The sequence below is a fragment of the Schistocerca americana genome, chromosome 3 (genome assembly GCF_021461395.2).
Source record: "Schistocerca americana isolate TAMUIC-IGC-003095 chromosome 3, iqSchAmer2.1, whole genome shotgun sequence".
In the NCBI taxonomy this organism is placed as follows: Eukaryota; Metazoa; Arthropoda; class Insecta; order Orthoptera; family Acrididae; genus Schistocerca; species Schistocerca americana.
In genome coordinates, this window is record NC_060121.1 from 370,159,573 (window position 1) to 370,177,844 (window position 18,272).

Sequence of the window (18,272 nt, forward strand, 5' to 3'; positions counted from 1 at the left end):
AATGTTCTTCACTTCAGTGACTGCTTCAGAGTCTGTGCCATCTGGAACCTTCCTACCGACACCACCTTTTCACAATTTCACATGTGGAAACTCTCCCTGCAATACATCCTACATTCCCATAACTCCTCAAACTTCGTTAGTCACTATCCTTCACCCAACTATCCCCTTCCTTTATCCCACTACAGCACTACACAGCCTTCTATTCCACAAACACCAATCCACCCACAGTCTTTCTACTTCTCACCTTTTCCACTCCCTTCCTGCCTTCCCCCCTTTCATCTCCCCCCTCCCTTTCTCCATCTAACCTCCTGAATGCACCTAGATGCCCTACCCTTTCCCCATTTCATCCCTGTATGCTTCCATAAGCAGCACTTTACCATCCTCCACCCCTCAATGCTATCCCTCCCCCACCTGTCCCGCCTCCTCCATACCCCTAGCCTCCATACCCCTACCACCCAGTATGCTTCTCCCATGCTCCCATCATGCACTGTTGCTGGCAGTCTGAGGCCAGAGATAGTTGTCATGTGTGTGTGTGTGTGTGTGAGAGTGTGTGTGTGTGAGTGTGTGTGAGTGTGTGTGTGTGTGTGTGTGTGTGTATGTGTGTTGCCTACTTCAGAAGAAGGCCCTTTGGCTGAAAGCATACTTGTTTAGCAGTCTTTCTGTTGTGCCTGTCCGCGACTCAACACCTACACTACAATCTAACCTTTTCATAAGATTCTTATTATTCCATTCTGAGTTTTCCATTGTTTAATTAATATACTCAGGGGTTTATAAGAGTGATCATTAGGAACAATAAAGCAATCAAGAAATAAAGTGGTGGTCTGAGAACAGATGGTCATTCATCATGTAATCCATGGCTGAGGAATGTTTAATCTACAAACATGGGCTATATTTTTGAGGACTCAGTTTTTGAAACAGCCTGTGACAATGATACAGGTATACAATTCATTCCATATATACTGTGAGCATCCTTCCAGTTCATATTGAAAAATATGTTGATTATTGACTCTTGGGTAACATAAAATGAGTGTGGGGTCATATTTCAATTACCAGATTACATTAATAGATTAAAAATGGATTGTACATTTATTCTCTCCTTGCTCTGCTTATTCTAAATCTGTTTCTTGACTCACAGAAAATAAATGCACGCACTCAAAGAATAGAAAGTAAGTAGCCAAAGCAAAAAATTACTAACGCAATCAATGTAGAACTTTATTTGAAGTTACAGTAAATATTATAGGACAGACGTCTTCCTCATGTCAGTCAGCAAGGTCATAGTGCAAAGCAACAAAGCAAGAACAATAAAAAACACATTAATATTTATGAAACTACCATTACAATATGCACCTTTCTTTGTAATATTCTCTCGGTTTATAAATGTATGACTCATGCACACCATTTTTTTTATTATTTCAGGCATATTATGCTCTTATCATAAGAGGAAGATTGAAACATGGTGAGACTGTTCTGATTCATGCAGGAAGTGGTGGTGTGGGACAAGCAGCTATCTCAATTGCACTGCACATGAATTGCATTGTATATACTACAGTTAGCAACCACCATAAAAAACAAACACTTCGTTCAATATTCCCACAGGTAAGAGCAATATTCAGTTTATGCACTATAAACAAGACTTGAGTGGTAAAGTTATTGCACTGATGAATCAATTACTTTTTGTCAATAAATGAAAGTAACTCTTAAGAGATGCTTGAGCTACTAGGACTTTGTTTTCTGTTTTTAATTCCAGCTAAAGGAATGCAACTTTGCAAATTCAAGAGATACGAGCTTTGAACAACATATTCTGCAGCAAACTCAAGGAAGAGGGGTGGACCTTGTTCTCAATTCTCTTTCTGGAGATAAACTACAAGCCTCAGTTCGATGTGTTGCTGAATATGGACGTTTCATAGAAATTGGACAGTATGATCTGTATACTGACAAACAGCTAGGTAAAATTTGGGTCTGTTCATTAAAATAAATGCACAATAAGATCTCACACTTACACATTCTGTGAGAAGGAAGTGTTGACCAGTTTCATTGTAATACTCAAAACTCAACAAATTTCATGATTAAAGTTTTTGAATTATACATGAACTACTGATTTTGTAGGAGACAGACCTGTGTATGAAGTAATGCTTGTTTACTGTGACTATTTACAATCCTAGGATTTTCTATATGAATTAATGCTTTGTCTGTAACAATTTCAGTGCCCAAAGGAGCTTGAATATTACGTTTACTTTTTAAAAATCTTTTCATGCTTTTAACTTGTTTCAAATTCTGTGTTATTTTACAACTTTATCAGTTTGTTCAAGTTTTAAATGATCTGTATTTTCATAGTTAACTACCATAATATCATCATTTGGGAGCATAGATACAAGTGATGTGTTGTAGCTTTCAGTTGTGATGATTACCTGTTGCAATTACTAACATGTAACTTGCTCTTGCACACATCTGGAAAAAAATATTTACATGACCAGGACAGCACTATTTTTAATACCCTCTTCTGTATTACAATACAGTATAATGCATTTCTCCTACATAGGAATATGTGATGAGATTCAAGTTATATTGTTTCTCACAGCACAGCATATCCCACATTTCACATTAGAAAAAAATCTTGAACTAGGGACTCTTCTTTTATATATTGAAATTGTCTGAAAGTACATGCATAAATAGCATGGAAATATCTATCTAATTTCATGAGAAATTGTCAGTAATTCTGTTATAAACTAAAATATTTTATAACTGTAGTGCCAAAATTCTACTAACACTGCTGTAAAAGTAACATATACAAAAGAACTAAATTGAACTGTTCCTGAGGAAAACGTCATTATCATTCTATGGTTTGTTTTTATTATTATTATTATATATTTTTGGGTCTGGATATTTGCCTTAGATACAATGTACAACTTTACATTTATTGTTCTCAGTTATAATATGTTATCTATGAAAATCAAATTACTTTTGTTTCTGCCACGTCCAGGATTTTATTTTAAACTTCGTGATTACACCACACGTAAATGAGATACCTAAGGATACTGTGATGCAGTGCTTAATTTTTCCTGTTCTGTGCTAATTTCATCATTCAAATTGTCTTTGATGGTCACTGTTCAGTTTTCAAGTTTATGTCTGCTCCAGTTACTATTTCTCTCTTTTTCTTCTCTGCACAACCAAATTATCTACTCATTGGTCCTTTAGAACACATAACATTAATATATTTTCTTTGTTCTTAATATGCACTTAAATTTTAGTGCACCTCATTATGAAAAGATTTGATATACCGGATGATCAAAAAGTCAGTATAAATTTGAAAACTGACTAAATCATGGAATAATGTAGATAGAGAGGTACAAATTGACACACATGCTTGGAATGACATGGGGTTTTATTAGAACCAAAAAAATAGAAATGTTCAAAAAACGTCCGACAGATGGCGCTTCATCTGATCAGAATAGCAATAGTTAGCATAACAAAGTAAGACAAAGCAAAGATGATGTTCTTTACAGGAAATGCTCAATATGTCCACTATCATTCCTCAACAATAGCTGTAGTCGAGGAATAATGTTGTGAACAGCACTGTAAAGCATGTCCGGAGTTATGGTGAGGCATTGGTGTCAGATGTTGTCTTCCAGCATCCCTAGAGATGTCAGTCGATCACAATACACTTGCGACTTCAGGTGACCCCAAAGCCAATAATCCCACGGACTGAGGTCTGGGGACCTGGGAAGCCAAGCATGACGATAGTGGCGGCTGAGCATACGATCATCACCAAACGACGCGCGCAAGAGATCTTTCACGCGACTAGCAATATGGGGTGTTTTTTTTGGTTCTAATAAAACCCCATGTCATTTCAAGCATACGTGTCAATTTTTACCTCTCTATCTACATTATTCCGTGGTTTATTAAGTTTTCAAATTTATACTGACTTTTTGATCACCCAGCACTTCAAGCTTCCTCTTTTTCTGTTTGACTCCCCAAATATATTTTACTTTTGCACAGTGCTGTATATTGTCTCAGAGATTTATTTACCTGATTGTAAGCCACAGTTTCATACCACAGACTTGATTATTTTAAGGAATGTTTTTGTTCTTGCACTGTTATATTTATGACATCCTTCCTGTTTTGTAGATAGGAAAATTAACTGATTTATCCTACTGTATCATCCTCAGTTTTTATGTTTTGCAACTAACTTTCATACTGCTATGTCATTTGTGTCTTTGTTCTCTTACTTTTTAATCTGAGTTTAGAAGTACTGCCCGTTTCATTTAAGTGCTCATTTCAGTCTTCCTCCTTTCTTAGTTGCAGAAGAGCTAAATTATAAATGGACCTTAATACTGGTAAATATTGCCCTTGCACTATTCCTTTGAACTTTGCTTTCACTTCTTTTTGTGTCTTTCCAACATCCAAGCTAAACATCGGTGAGACTGAGTTACAGCCTTGTCTTACAGTTTTTTGCCCCATCTTGCCATTTTTATAACAGGTACAGTTTTCTTTCTTTATTTTCTCCATATATAAATCACATGGTCTGTTGTGATTGATTATCCATCTGTCTGTACTTAATCTACTTTTCTCCTCAATTACTCAACATAATCGAATACTTCTGTGGCATAACAAATGCTGTTGAATGACCTGCAAATAGATTGCCCATACCATTCCTCCCCATGACGCCAATAAAATCATTTACTATTAAAAACAGTCTTGATCACGCTTTATTTATCAAGGTGACCAGTTTCGACCACTACTGTGGTCATCTTCAGACCATTGAGTAGGAACATCTTTCTGTTGGAGAATCACTAGAGTAGTGATTCTTCAACAGAAAGAGGTTCCTACTCAATGGTCTGAAGATGACCACAGTAGTGGTCGAAACCAATCACCTTGATAAATAAATCGTGATCAAGACTGTTTTTAATACTGAATATTTGTAAGACATTGATCACTGCCTCTCCCATAATGTGTTCAAAAGTAATAAATTCATTGCCATTCATCATTAATTTATTCTTCTTGTTACATAGATTCCATCAATTGATAACCAGTGCTTTCCTATCACGTAATATTTATCCAGGCCTTGTCAAACTCAACCATATCCTTCACTAGAGCTTGAGTACCTCACTTCATGCCTTATGATGGAGATCATATTAAAGAGACATAACATCCATTTGCCTCACCAGTTTATTCCATTCACTGATTTTACAAAAGTGCTCTCTTTTCATATGAAATTTGGCAGTGCTTCATGAAAATACACTTACCAGCACAGCAGGTTCTTTGGTATGCTCTGGAAGGAGATTGAGTGGAATTACAATTTATAAAAGTTCACTTTACTACAATATAGACATGAATATTGACTGAACTTTGTACAGTCCATTTCCTCAAGAATGTTCTGAGTATTTAGAACTGCCTCTGGATACTAAGGTATTGCATGATACAGACAAATTTTGAAGATCCTTCACTTGATGACTAAGCAACATAATATTCACATTAATGTTCTGCCTAAGGCATTTAATACACTTGTGACCATTCTAAGATGATGCTGTCATCTTGATTGTTGACTGTGAACTGGGCCAAGCATTTCTCTGCTCAGCCGTATGTAGACGAGCTGTTGCGGTGGTGAAGAGAAGCTCTAGGAGGCATGACTATGCAGATGTTGCTCATTTGTTGGTTTGGCATGCAGCGACTATTCTCTTCTGTGGTTTCGATGCAAGGTGCCAACCTCGCTTTTGCAGCCCGCTCTTTGGATGACACCTCAACACCTACCTCTAATTCAATTCCTAGCCAATGTTTTTGTGTACAACCAGTTTTTGTGTACAACTAGTTTTTGTGTAAAACCAGTTTTTGTGTACAGTAATTCAATTTCTAACCAGTGTTTTTGTGTATAACTATTTCAGTTTTAGGAAGGAAATGACAAGACTTTATTTGTCATAGTAACTCACTCTGTGACCCTTTTTCTTATGCATAATGATACCAGCAAGTGTTCCACCATTCACTAGTAATTTGATTGAGTCACAAACAATGGTGGTCCAGTGTAGGCTTGTTCTGTGCACCTACATCATTGGAGTCACGAGCAGTGATGGTCCGTTTTAGGCTTGTTCTGTGCACCTACATCATGCATTCTGTGACAGCCTATGAGTATTTGATAGTGTTCTGAGCATTCTGCTGTGAATTTTGTAAGCAAAGTGATCATAATGAGTTATTGAGTGAATTTTCATTTCATTTGGTGTCAGTTGTCATTCCTGATGGTGGTGGTAAGTGGCAAATTCTACATAATCAAGCAAGAGACCTAATTTGCAGGAAACATGCTGCCTTCAAGTGCAAAACATGAGTATGCACATACCACAACTGTCGCTTAGAACTAGCAGTACTGCAATCCCACTGTATATCTTGACCTGCATGAACTGCTATTGTTCATGAACCACACTATAGCTTATAATCACATGAATGTAAATATTCACATTCTTTTTCGTTTCACTTCACTAACCCTCAGTACATTTAAAATAAGCCTGTAACTCTATTAAAATTTCCCCACCACAACGAAACTCATAATATTTTGCATTCTGACTTTTATCACTTGCAGTTTGCCACTACAGTATGTGATTTTTATTTATAATCATAATAAAAAATTAACAAATCAAATCTTGTACCTTAAAGGCAGAAGTCAATTATGCTAACAGCTAAAAACCACTGACTCAGAGAGTTCATTTAGCAGTATAAATGTGGTTCTATCACATATTTTTGCCTATAAATACTAAGTTGGTTGCTAATTTCTTAAATTAAGTTAGTGACTCTTTTGTAGGTCTTGGTGTCTTCCTGAAAAATATTTCTTTTCATGGAGTTCGTCTGGATCTACTCTTTGGATCTCATCATGATGATGAAATTTATCAGCTGAAGAAGTTGATGGAGGAAGGGTTAAGGACAGGTGTTGTAAAACCTCTGCCCAGGAAAGTATTTTCAAGAAATCAAGCAGAAGATGCCTTCAGGTGAGTTTTGTTATTCTTCACTTAAATTTTGTTCACAGTTTTGTACTAAAATTGTTCAGTTGAACCATCACTTTGTCACACTCACCATCATCAACATCATTATCATCATCTATAGCCCCTCTCTTCTTCGCACATTGCTTTACTCCAACAATCTGTCTATCTCACAGTCTTGCACTAGGCCTATTGCCTCTTGCCTCCTGTGTTGGTATCCTGCCAACTCTCATTTTTTTAACATGCGCATCACATCTTAATCTTGTCTTTTTGTAATGCTGAATCACTGAAATGTATGTATGATTGACTTTGTGACAGTTAATGAAAAAGTAAGTTTCCTTAATTTCTTGTTACTAAACATATAGCACTAATTCAAGGTGAAGAATGTAATTTTATTTCATAGACATGTGTTAGTTTTAGGAAGTCATTAAAATCATTGAATCAGTTGTCATGTCACGAAAAAGTGCTTGAAATATTACTGAATAAAAAATATGATATGTCATCTTGCTCTTACTTCTTACTATAATTTCACTTCAGTGTCACTCAGAACTTTTCCCCCTGTAGATAATTTTCCACAGTACCAAATGATAAAATTCTTAAGTGCAGCTAATAAAAGCTTGAAGCAATGATCGTTTAATTCAACCTGAAACATTATAAGTACCAGGTCAGTCAAGTTAATAATTCAGTTGTATAATAGGTCATGACATGGACAAGATTCACATTGTAAATATTTAAAAAGTTGGTTACTTAGCTACCCTCATGCTTAATATTTTGCATCACAAGAATAACCATGCCACTTGACATATTTCTGTCACCTGAGTATTTGCAGACTTGCAGTTTCATGGTACAGTGGATAAATGCCACACTACAAATCTGAAGGTTTGCGGTTCAATCCTAGCTGATTCTCGGAATATATTTAATGAGGCAGAATTATACACAACAGCCAGTAGTGAGGATTCTTCATGGCATGGAGCTTCCATATGCTGAAATCTGGACAAAGAATCAAACATAACTTAGAAATGTTACTGAGGAATCTCCTTTTACAAAATTTGCATGTGAGTTTTGTTGACAGATGGGAGTTGTCAGAGGATCATCGAAAACAAATTTTTGACCAGAAATATTGCAGACATGTTCAGTTAGCAATATATCACGTGAATTTGCAGGTCAGGAAAATATCAGTCATTCATTGAAAAATTTTTGCTCATTTCTCACAGCTAGGCACTGTATTGCTTAAATATTTGCATGTGATGTTGTGTGAATAAGTTGTTTATCTTGGGTCCTAAAATCACCCTGATATAGTGATCTTTATTTGGACTGCACTCAGTATGTTGGTATAGATATTGTGTGTTGTGTCCTGTGGTGCCCCAGATCATTAATTCTTATGATAGTTGCATACAGTACTGGCTTACTCAGTGTTGATGCTGTCATACAGTTGAGTGGTAGTGCTGGGAGCAGCAGCAGTTTCTGTTTATGGACATGTTTTAGTTTAGTTTTTGTTCTCCATTCTTCTGTGAAGAAATGAATCGTATCTGTGTCTTTTAATGTGTTGACTAATATGTACTAATTTATTCTAAGTTTTTGCTTCCATTTTAGTGCATTTCCATTGTATGAGGTGACTTTGGAATGCAATAAAAACTAGAAGTAGGATAGCAGCAGTATTTAGATTGCATCCCGTGACTACTTGGGTTAGTGTTATATTCCTTACAGTACAGATGAACATTGATTAAAGGCGGGTAGGGACTGCACCTGTTGTTTATGGATGCAAAAGGAATTGGTTGCTGTCCGTAAACAGCTGTAAGCTGTGTTGATGGCAGTTTACAGGCTTCTGGGTGCTGCCCTGATGTTGCAGCACCTTCAAATTCAGTCATCCTGGCTGGTTGGCACTCACCTGACAATGAGTGGGAAGAAGTGGCTGGGTAACAAATCACCAGGTGGATGGCAAAAGTGTATAATGACCACAGAGCTGTCCCCTTTAGCCTTAAAACCTGGTTTGATTTATTTCTGTGGAAAGCACATGTGAGCCAGTGTGGGACAATTTGTTCATTGGGACTGGGCGTAATCTTCCTGAAAGATCTGAACCAACGCAAAGGTAGGGGTTTTTGTCACTGGGAGCCCTAACATTAGGCAGGTGTTGGAGCTCCCTAGGGAAATAGTGGACAGGTTGGTAATGAAGGCCTGTCTTTGCTTTCTGGAAGGGGGGTGGAGGTCACACCTGAAATGTGAAGCAGGCTCTAACAGTTTAGTGCACTGGCTGCATCCAACCGCAAACGTGGCTCTTGTCAGCTTTAGTGAAGCCTACCACCTGGGTTCAGAGGCCATCATCAGTTCCTACAGGTGGCTGGCTGCTCTGGTGAAGGCAGCTAGCCCTGCATTTAATGTGGAAGCAGAGATAGCATTTTGCAGCATCATTCCCAGAACTGATTGGAGTGCTCTGGTTTGGAGCCAAGTGGATGGCTTGAACTAGTGAATCAAATGGCTCTTTGTCAATCTGAGATGTGAATTTCTTGACTTTTGCTGTTGAGTTGAGAAAGCAGCTACAAGAGTAGCAGGTATTTGCGGCATGCACATAGCAGTTTTTTAGGGTAGAGAAACCCCTTAACATGTCCAATGAGATACATTTTTTATTTCAGATCAGAGAAATAAAATGTTAATATAATATTAGTTGACTGCAGGAGCAACTATAGGAAGGCTATAGAACTATTGTTGCTTATAAATGGCAATAATATCCACATAGTACTAGGGACAGAAAGCTGGCTGAAACAAAATGTTAATAGTAATGAAATTCTATATTCTGATTGGAATGTCCCTTGCAAAAATAAGGTATGGCTGGTGGTGAAGGTATGTTTATAGGTGTAAATAACACAATAATATCTTTTAAGGTTAGTACAGATTCAGAATGAAATAATTTGGCTGAAGGTAAGTTCTAAGGAGGATAAATACGGTCATTGGATGTTTTTCTAGGGCCCTGGCTCAGAAGTAGTAGTAGTGGAGCATCTGAAAATTTAAAGAAGATTTTGTGTAAATTTCCTAATCATGTTATAGTATTAGGTAGAGATTTCAACCTACTAGCTATAGACTGGGACACTCAAGTGATTTAGCCAGGCAGCAGGGACAAAATTGTTCTAAAATTGTTCTAAATGTCATATCTGAAAAATTGTTCTAAATGTCATATCTGGAAATTACCTTGGGCAGCTTATCAGAGAATCAACTCATGAAAATAATGTATTTGCTCTCCTGGGCACCAAAAGGACAAACTTCTTCCAACTCAGGGTAGAACAAGGAATCAGTGATCTAAGGCCATTACAGCATCACTGAATGTTTGTAAATTGCAGGAAAGGTAGAAAGATATTTCTGCTTAGCAAGAGCAACAAACTATGAATTTCAGATTACCTCAGTAGTTAACATGAAAAATTTGTCCCCAGGACCAAAAATGTTGAGCATAAATGCACAAAGTCCAAGAGTATTATACAATATGCTTTAGATGGGTATATATGCCGAGCACGGTTGTGAGAGGTGGGAAAGACCCCCTATTGCTCAACAGCCATATTAGAAAGCTGCTACGAAACCAAAGAGTGCTTCACTGCAAATTTAAATGCAGCCAAAGCCTCATATACTAACAAAAACTGAATTAAGCAAAAATTAGTGTAAGGAGAGCCATGCATGAAGCATTCAGCAAATTCAAAAGTAAAATTCTATGTACTGATTTGACAGAAAATCCTGAGAAGTTTTTGTCTTACTTTAAATCAGTAAATGGATCAAAGCCATATGTTCAGACACTCTGTTACAATAATGACATCAAAACAGACAAGGATTTTTTTTTAAGGAGGGGGTTAAGTTGCTGCCTTCCACTGTAAACATCACTGAAGTGTGCACATTGTCCAACTATTACACAAAGCAACATTAAAATTAAATAGAGTCTGCCTGAAAAATAAATAACTATTCCCCCAAATCAAGGTAAGTACTGCTAAAAAGCAATGAAAAATAATTTTTATGTCCTTGTTTCTACAACTGCGAACCATTAAAGTTTGAAGATAATAATACAACATCTAAAAAGGAATAAGAACTGCTAAACAAAAGACTATGAATAAAAGCAATTACCTTGAATGTTTTTAAATAGATTAAAGAAATATTTAAGGCATAGTTCAATCAGTCAAATCATTATGTGAATGTCTTATATATCAATCATCTTTATATGATAACAAAAGACAAACTATAAACTGAGTTAATAAGTTTGGCTAAAAATACAAAAAAGAAAAAACAGAAAAGATGCACCACAAAGGAATTATGCTACCATTCATGACTGGAATAGAAAAAGGGGAAGGGGCAGTGGTACATGAAGTATCATCACCACACACCAAAAGTTAGCTAGCAGAGTATAGATGTAGACATAGATGCAGACAATGCCATTTCACATTTGTCTGTTTTGCCACCCAATAGTGCAGACTGCCAGGTTACAGTCACTATGGCAGTGTCTAATAGGTGTCTAACCATCAGTGTGGGACATTCAAATTGGAAGTTATCCACAATAAAAGAAAACAATTTGCCACTTAGCATGTCAATGACTAATTTCATGTCTACACTGCAGTCTGAGGTCTGTGTCATTTTAGGAAAATGTAAACTTACAAAAATTTCATGTGCACTACAAGTCCAACCTATAGCATGTGGTATCAAACCACCACAAGTACAGGAAGATTTGGACCCCTTGCAATGCTGCAGCACTGACCCAGCAATGTGGATGAATGTGCAACCCCTAATGTGCCCATGTCGAGAAGATGGTACTCTTCCCATTCCACCCTCAGCTGCTGCTAGATCTTGCCTTTTCTGTCCACTAATTCCACATGTGGATCACTGTTCTAGTAGTATACTCTGTAGAAATGAAAATTTTATGATGATATAAATCCATTTCACGAAACTTAAGTTGACATGTTGTTCTTCAGCGTCAGTGAGGCATATCGTTAGCTGTTTTTACATTTCTACTTTGATGTAGTGTTATTCATTGAATGAGTTTGGTGCAATACTGATGTTTGTGGTCACACAAGAGATGATGCTGGTGGGCATCCATGTATGCCATTTGATGCAATTACCATGACATTTGGCTGGTACATTTTTCTACACATTCTCTGTTATTCATTTAGCCCGTTCTTTCCGGGGACTGCAATTTTCATGGAATGTTGGTATTCAGTCATAGGTGAAAGAACATTGAGAATAGTGCACTGAGGAAACTGGAGGAATGGGGCATGTACATATTTATTAAAAGTATATGTATTGTCATTAAATGTTCTACCATCCACACTGGTTTGAATCTGTATGAAATTTAGGAAGGGAAGGTTAGCTTGAACATGTTCTTTGGATTAATATGTTAATTTTGTACAAATTATTCATAACTTGATGTGTTAACCTGTGTGCATTCCTGTTGTCTTTCTTTGTTAAAGTAGACTAGCTTTGTATTTCTGTATGTTCAGATAAAATTTTCAGCACTGAGTCCCACCACAATAAGAAACAAACACACCGGTATGTATAATTGCTATTTGTTATATTTTTAAAGAGTAAATTAATATATACATTGACACCTTTTTTTTCAGGTACATGGCTGGTGCGCACCATATAGGAAAAGTGCTGCTTTGTATCAGGGAAGAAGAAAAACATAATGAGTCCAAGGTGTCACAGCCCTTGAGGGTACAGGCAAAACCTAGAATTAGCTTCAGTCCCAGTGCAGTCTGTATTGTAACAGGTATATAATTATTACAAAAATAAAAACATTCATGTAAATAGTATCTTAAGATTTATGGTAAAATTATCTACAAATTTGCAATACATAGGTGGTCTTGGAGGAGTTGGCCTTCAACTATCAAACTGGCTAGTTTCACGTGGCCTGCAACAGTTGGTCATAACATCTAGAAGAGGGGCCTGCACAGCATATCAGCAGCACTGCGTAGAAAGGTGGAGGAAAAAGGGCGTGACAGTGCATATTGCAGTGGATAATATGTGCACAAGTGATGGAACAAAAAGCATTGTAGCTCAGGCAAATAAAATGGGCACTGTCATAGGTATATTTCATCTGGCTGCAGTAAGTGACACATTTTTTATCTAAAATGAAAGTACCTACAGCAATACCAGTTTTGTATGGTGGAGACAAACGTTAGATGCACCAAAAATGTGACACAAAATGTAGCATGATAGATTGTTACCAGCTATGATAAGCACATTTTTGTACTAAATATACAATTACATTCTGGGTACATAAAATATTACAGAAACATATTGAAATACATCTGTGAAAAGTCATGAATGTACATAACAATAATATTTGGCTGTTTTGAGGAGACTGTCTTGAGGGCAGAGACTGTACTGGTCTAATGTAAATGAGGTAACAATGACTCATTCAAAGCAGAACACATTTTACTGACTATTTTAAGAAAGAGATTAGCACACTGAAGAGCAAAAGTTGCTTTTGACTTTCAGGTTAGTGGTGAGCCATAGTACACTTTTATTCCAATAATTATCTTAATTTCTGTTTTTTCATGTGCCTTTCAGTACCTGCCATTTCACATATTTCTTTAAGTGATGTTTGTAAGTTTGCAGCATTAAGGTAGTTCTATGAAATGTTAAGAGAGCTGCTGGATGTTTGTAACTTTCAGTTACTATATGCCAGCACAGTATCTTACCCGTCTTCAGCTTTATAATGGTAAAAGTAAACCCTCTATGCAGAACCCTGCCAGCACAGACATGGTGTACCTGTAGATCACTGGACATGTGTTAATTGAGTGTGTGCACTTCTGCAGGAAGCCTGTGGGTTGCTCTAAATACCATCTGTGATAATAGTCGCCTTATCATTGTCAACTTGATTATTTTCATGCAGTAGTATCACAGAAAGCTGTCAGTTACACAGCTTACATAGTTTGTCTATGACAAGGTTTCTTGCTATTTTGAGCTGGAACAGATGGTAGTTTCCAGTATCATTAATAGCTTTTGATGTGTTAAGTCAATCACTTTTGATGTAAAAGGTAGATTCATGTTACACTAAAGGCACTGGCAGTCAATGGGTTCAGTGGTATCATACAAAAGTAAGTGAATTGTGAAAATTTCAGCCTCTACTGACAGTATTATAAATGACTGTGACACATGGTGTAACCCCACTCTCTCCTATTCAACTTAAATAGAATTGAAAAATGTCTATGACATATTATGCACTCTTCTAGCAGTTTGAATGCTAATATGAAAGAATTGATGTACATGAGGATGAGCGATGGTTTAAATCAGTTATTATTTGAATGATAATATACTTCTAACTTTCATGGACCTCTATTGAAGAGTAGCTTATTGGCTAGAAAATATGATGGGTTTTATCTGTAGAAAGGGCACATGTTGATTCGTCTTGTTAGTCATTAGTTTGCATTATTTCCCATTAATAACTTGAAAAATTAGTAAAATATCACAGGAGGAGATCACATTGACAGTAACTTCAAGTTTTTCCACCAAAGATTATAAAAATTCGCACCATAATACATTTGAAACAAATCACAAGCACTAGTGCAAGGAACAGGGAAGTTTGCACGTATTTTCAGAGAACAAAAGGATCCATGAACTACTTGCAAAGATAATGCTAACATAGAACTGATGTGTCTATGTGGAATGCAAATTATGAACTATACTGTGAAACAAATCACATAGAACTAACATCTGGCATGTTTTTGACTAGTATTTATAATCTGTGTTTGCTCACCAGAATATTCTGGAAGCCTCCGTTCTCAAGTTAATTATTCCATTAACATCCAGTTTTCTTAATGGAGAACATTTTGATAAAGTTGTATGTTTTCATGTATAAAAAAATTTGAGAGTCAGAACAGTGATAAAAGATGTGTGAAATAACCAACAATTCAAAATTGATATTTCCAGAATGTAACATGTAAAAAACTTTGTTTATAGTTTGAAATAGTTTGGCTTGGCATCAAACAAAACCATTTTTAGTGAAGCGAGGTATGTTTCACAGTACAAAGATGGCTGTTTACCTGATGGAAAATACATTACAGTCTGGCATAACTTACATTAACTTTGAAAGTTTTGTAATTACTCATGGCATTTATTACTGCTTGAGTGGCTTAAATGAAGGCAAATTACATTATTTACAAATGCTTTTTCATTGTTTGAATGCAAAATTGTTAGGACTGCTTTCTTTCTGGTGTTTCATTTTTGCAGGTTGCAGTTTGTTAAAATGTTCTTGTCACTCATAACCAAATAAGGCAAATAGAAGAACTGAAAATATTCCTGTGTGTTGTGCACCTCTGTAAAAATCATGTACTGTGTATTTTAAGCCTGAGAGGGTATCAAAAACTTCACAAGTGAAAATGGTATCAAACAATTCATATTGTCTAATTAGCCTAAATCTGGATTGTTACAATGGGACAGGAATAGAGATATTTTGTTTTTCTTATTTAGAAGTGGAGTACTTCTAGACATTTCATCTGCATCCCCTGTGTTATTTGTTGGTTGTACAGATTTCTTGTAGCTTGGTGCATCACTTCAACAAGTGAAGGACCAGACACTGGTCAGTTTCTGTAAGTCCATCTTCATACAGATGGTTTTGGGACCTCAGCTGTTCAATATAGAATGTCAAATCAAAATACCTTTCAGCTGTCTAAATTTCCAGTCTTTATGTTATTTGAGCAACCAGTTTTGGCACTACATTATACCATCTTCAGGCCTCCTGACTGACTTGTAGGAAGATTCCCACTTCTGCTCTACTCAAAATAGGGGCCAGCTTCAGTGACTGGTATCCATGGATTTTTGACACAGCAATCCCTTTGATCATCACTTGCTGACCAAAGTGATGATTGAAGAGATCGCTGTGTCAAAAATTTGCAGATACCAGTGACTGAATGCTAGCCCCTATTTTGACTGCACATAAACACGGCATAATGTAACACCAAAACTGGCTACTCAAACAAAATAAAAACTGGAAATTTAGATGGATGAAAGATATTTTCATTCAACATTCTAGATACTGATCATGTCAGTAGGCTGTTCTTGTGGACATGTAAAAATAAACTGCTGTTCCACACACAAGTGAGTTTTGCTCATGGGCTTTCCTGCTCAGACATAACTCACCCTCCTCATTAGAAGTCCACAACAATTGAAGGCACAGAAACATCATAAATGAAGATGACAACATTTCTTGATGAGTGAATAAATAGCATTTTATAAAGTTATCATCATACAGAGAAAATTCCACAGGAACTGAACAATACCTATTAAGCATATACAGTTCTCTGGGAATAATGTTATGTAAAAACATTGAAATCTGTTTATTATAGTGTGGCACATTCATTCATTTTATATGGCATTACATTCTCAGGTACAGCACACACAAACATAGTCTTCATCAAAGAAAGTTTTCTAAGAAACAAGTTTCAAAATGAGCAGTTGCCAACCCAAGGTTAAAATAATTAAGTATGTTGCCAGTCCTCTACACTTTGCTAATGTAATAAATTTGGGGTAAAGAAAGAGACACTGAATCACACCAAAGGGTACAGCAAAAGAATTTGCACCTTGCAGCAGTGACAGCAGCAACTGCCACCACTTGAAGATGTCGAACTGTTGCAGCAAAGAAATATTGTACAATTTACACAATAAGATCCAGCAACAAACCTGAGGAAAGTATTTACAACAGATCTGTTGGGAAATTCTGAAAACTCGCATTCATCCACCTAACCAACGATTAATCAGAAATCATTCTACAATGAAAAATATAGCTGTCCTGCTTTAGAACATACAATTCTGCTCCTTCAAAAACAAAAACTGTAAAAGAAATTCTTATGAGATACATATTTTATTGTGTGGATGAATAATAGAAGATAAATATATGAGGCAGAATTTCTGGTCAGTATTTATCTTCAGGAATCAATAAAAGATAAAAACATACAAAACTATCCTACCTTTTGGAACTGTTGGTTTCTTCTTAATGGAGCAAAAAAGGATAGCTTTAAAAGCACAGGTACTCAGATCGCAGAATGAGAGGCAACAGCTAAGAGGACAAGGGGAAACCTACATTCTCCTAAGTAACTGACTTTTTCTGTCTTATGTTAGTTGTCAAACTGTGTTGTTGTTGTCCTTCTTCTTCACAGCATTAATCCCATATTGTATGGGATCCACTGTACTCAAGATATGACAAATTTATTTTATTTAAATTTGTGGTCAGATGTCCTCCCTGCCATCACAGTCAGCAGTTACCTGAAGATGGGAAGTCAGGTGTGCCACCTGCCTATGAACTGTATAAACTTTGTTCTGTGTGTAATCATATTTTAACTATTTGATGATTTTTCTGAGGCATAAATTGGGGACCAGCCCATCATTTACCTAAACAAGCGTAAAGCCTAAAATCCACACTCTGGCTAGCCAGTGCACCCAGACACAGTTGTTAGTCTGCCACACAAATTCCATCCAGATCTAATTTATTTTCCTGTATCAAAAGTTAGTACACTGTACATTACTGTATATATGAACAGGTCTTGCACTGTGTTAGTTCAACAAAAGTGAGCAATAACGATACCACATAAAGTAAATAACTGAATATCATATAATATCTCTTCAAAGATGTTGCAACTGTCACACTCACTCTAAAGCAGATTTAGAAATTAATGGTACTTTGTTGTTAATAATACAAATCATTTCAGTGTAATTGTGAATCCTACAACCACAACACAAGAGGGAAAAATAATTTCCATGTAGACTTTGCCTTATTGACTAGTGTTCAGAGCAAGGTTCTTTACTCTGATGCCAATGTCTTCAATAAGCTGCCATGGGACACAGCTTGGGTAAAAGTATTGCTGAAGGTCAGAATCCTGAGGGTAACTATAAGAGAAGATGTCTCTGCAAAAGTGCAGGTACTGTCATAGGCAAGTGCGCTGGTATCCTTGTTCTTTATAATACATGTAAATGACATATGACAGCAATCTGCTCTAATATTAGAATTTTTGCAGATAATCTGAGTGTATATTGCAGAATTAAGCAATTACAAGATTGTGAGACTCTCTGGGTTGATATGCGATAGTGAACCTATAATCACAAATAGAGTGAGCATGAATGTAAGCAAGAACCAGTTGTTCAGTTTCTGCTCCAGGAAATCTAAGACAATATTTAAGAATAAGTTGGGGACAGAGATAGTCTCAGTGCAAACTAATTTCAAGTATCTAAGAGTGATATTTCATAGCAAACTTCATTAGGGTCTTTGAGGAGGGTAGTTTGCAAGGCAAACAGCATCCTTGTCTCCACGATGAGATTTTCATGGGCTGTTCAAAGAAGGTGAAGGGAGGAGCC

The 18,272-nt window shown here is 36.5% G+C and overlaps 1 protein-coding gene across 1 annotated transcript in view; it reads left to right on the forward strand.

The window, feature by feature from the left end:
* LOC124606090 (fatty acid synthase-like) overlaps positions 1 to 18,272 on the forward strand; it is a 448,407-nt gene that overhangs the window by 349,468 nt on the left and 80,667 nt on the right. The window contains exons 24-28 of the mRNA XM_047138055.1: positions 1,417 to 1,596; positions 1,748 to 1,946; positions 6,785 to 6,968; positions 12,542 to 12,690; positions 12,779 to 13,026. Coding sequence (XP_046994011.1) covers positions 1,417 to 1,596; positions 1,748 to 1,946; positions 6,785 to 6,968; positions 12,542 to 12,690; positions 12,779 to 13,026 — 960 coding nt within the window. The remainder of the gene's footprint in view (positions 1 to 1,416; positions 1,597 to 1,747; positions 1,947 to 6,784; positions 6,969 to 12,541; positions 12,691 to 12,778; positions 13,027 to 18,272) is intronic.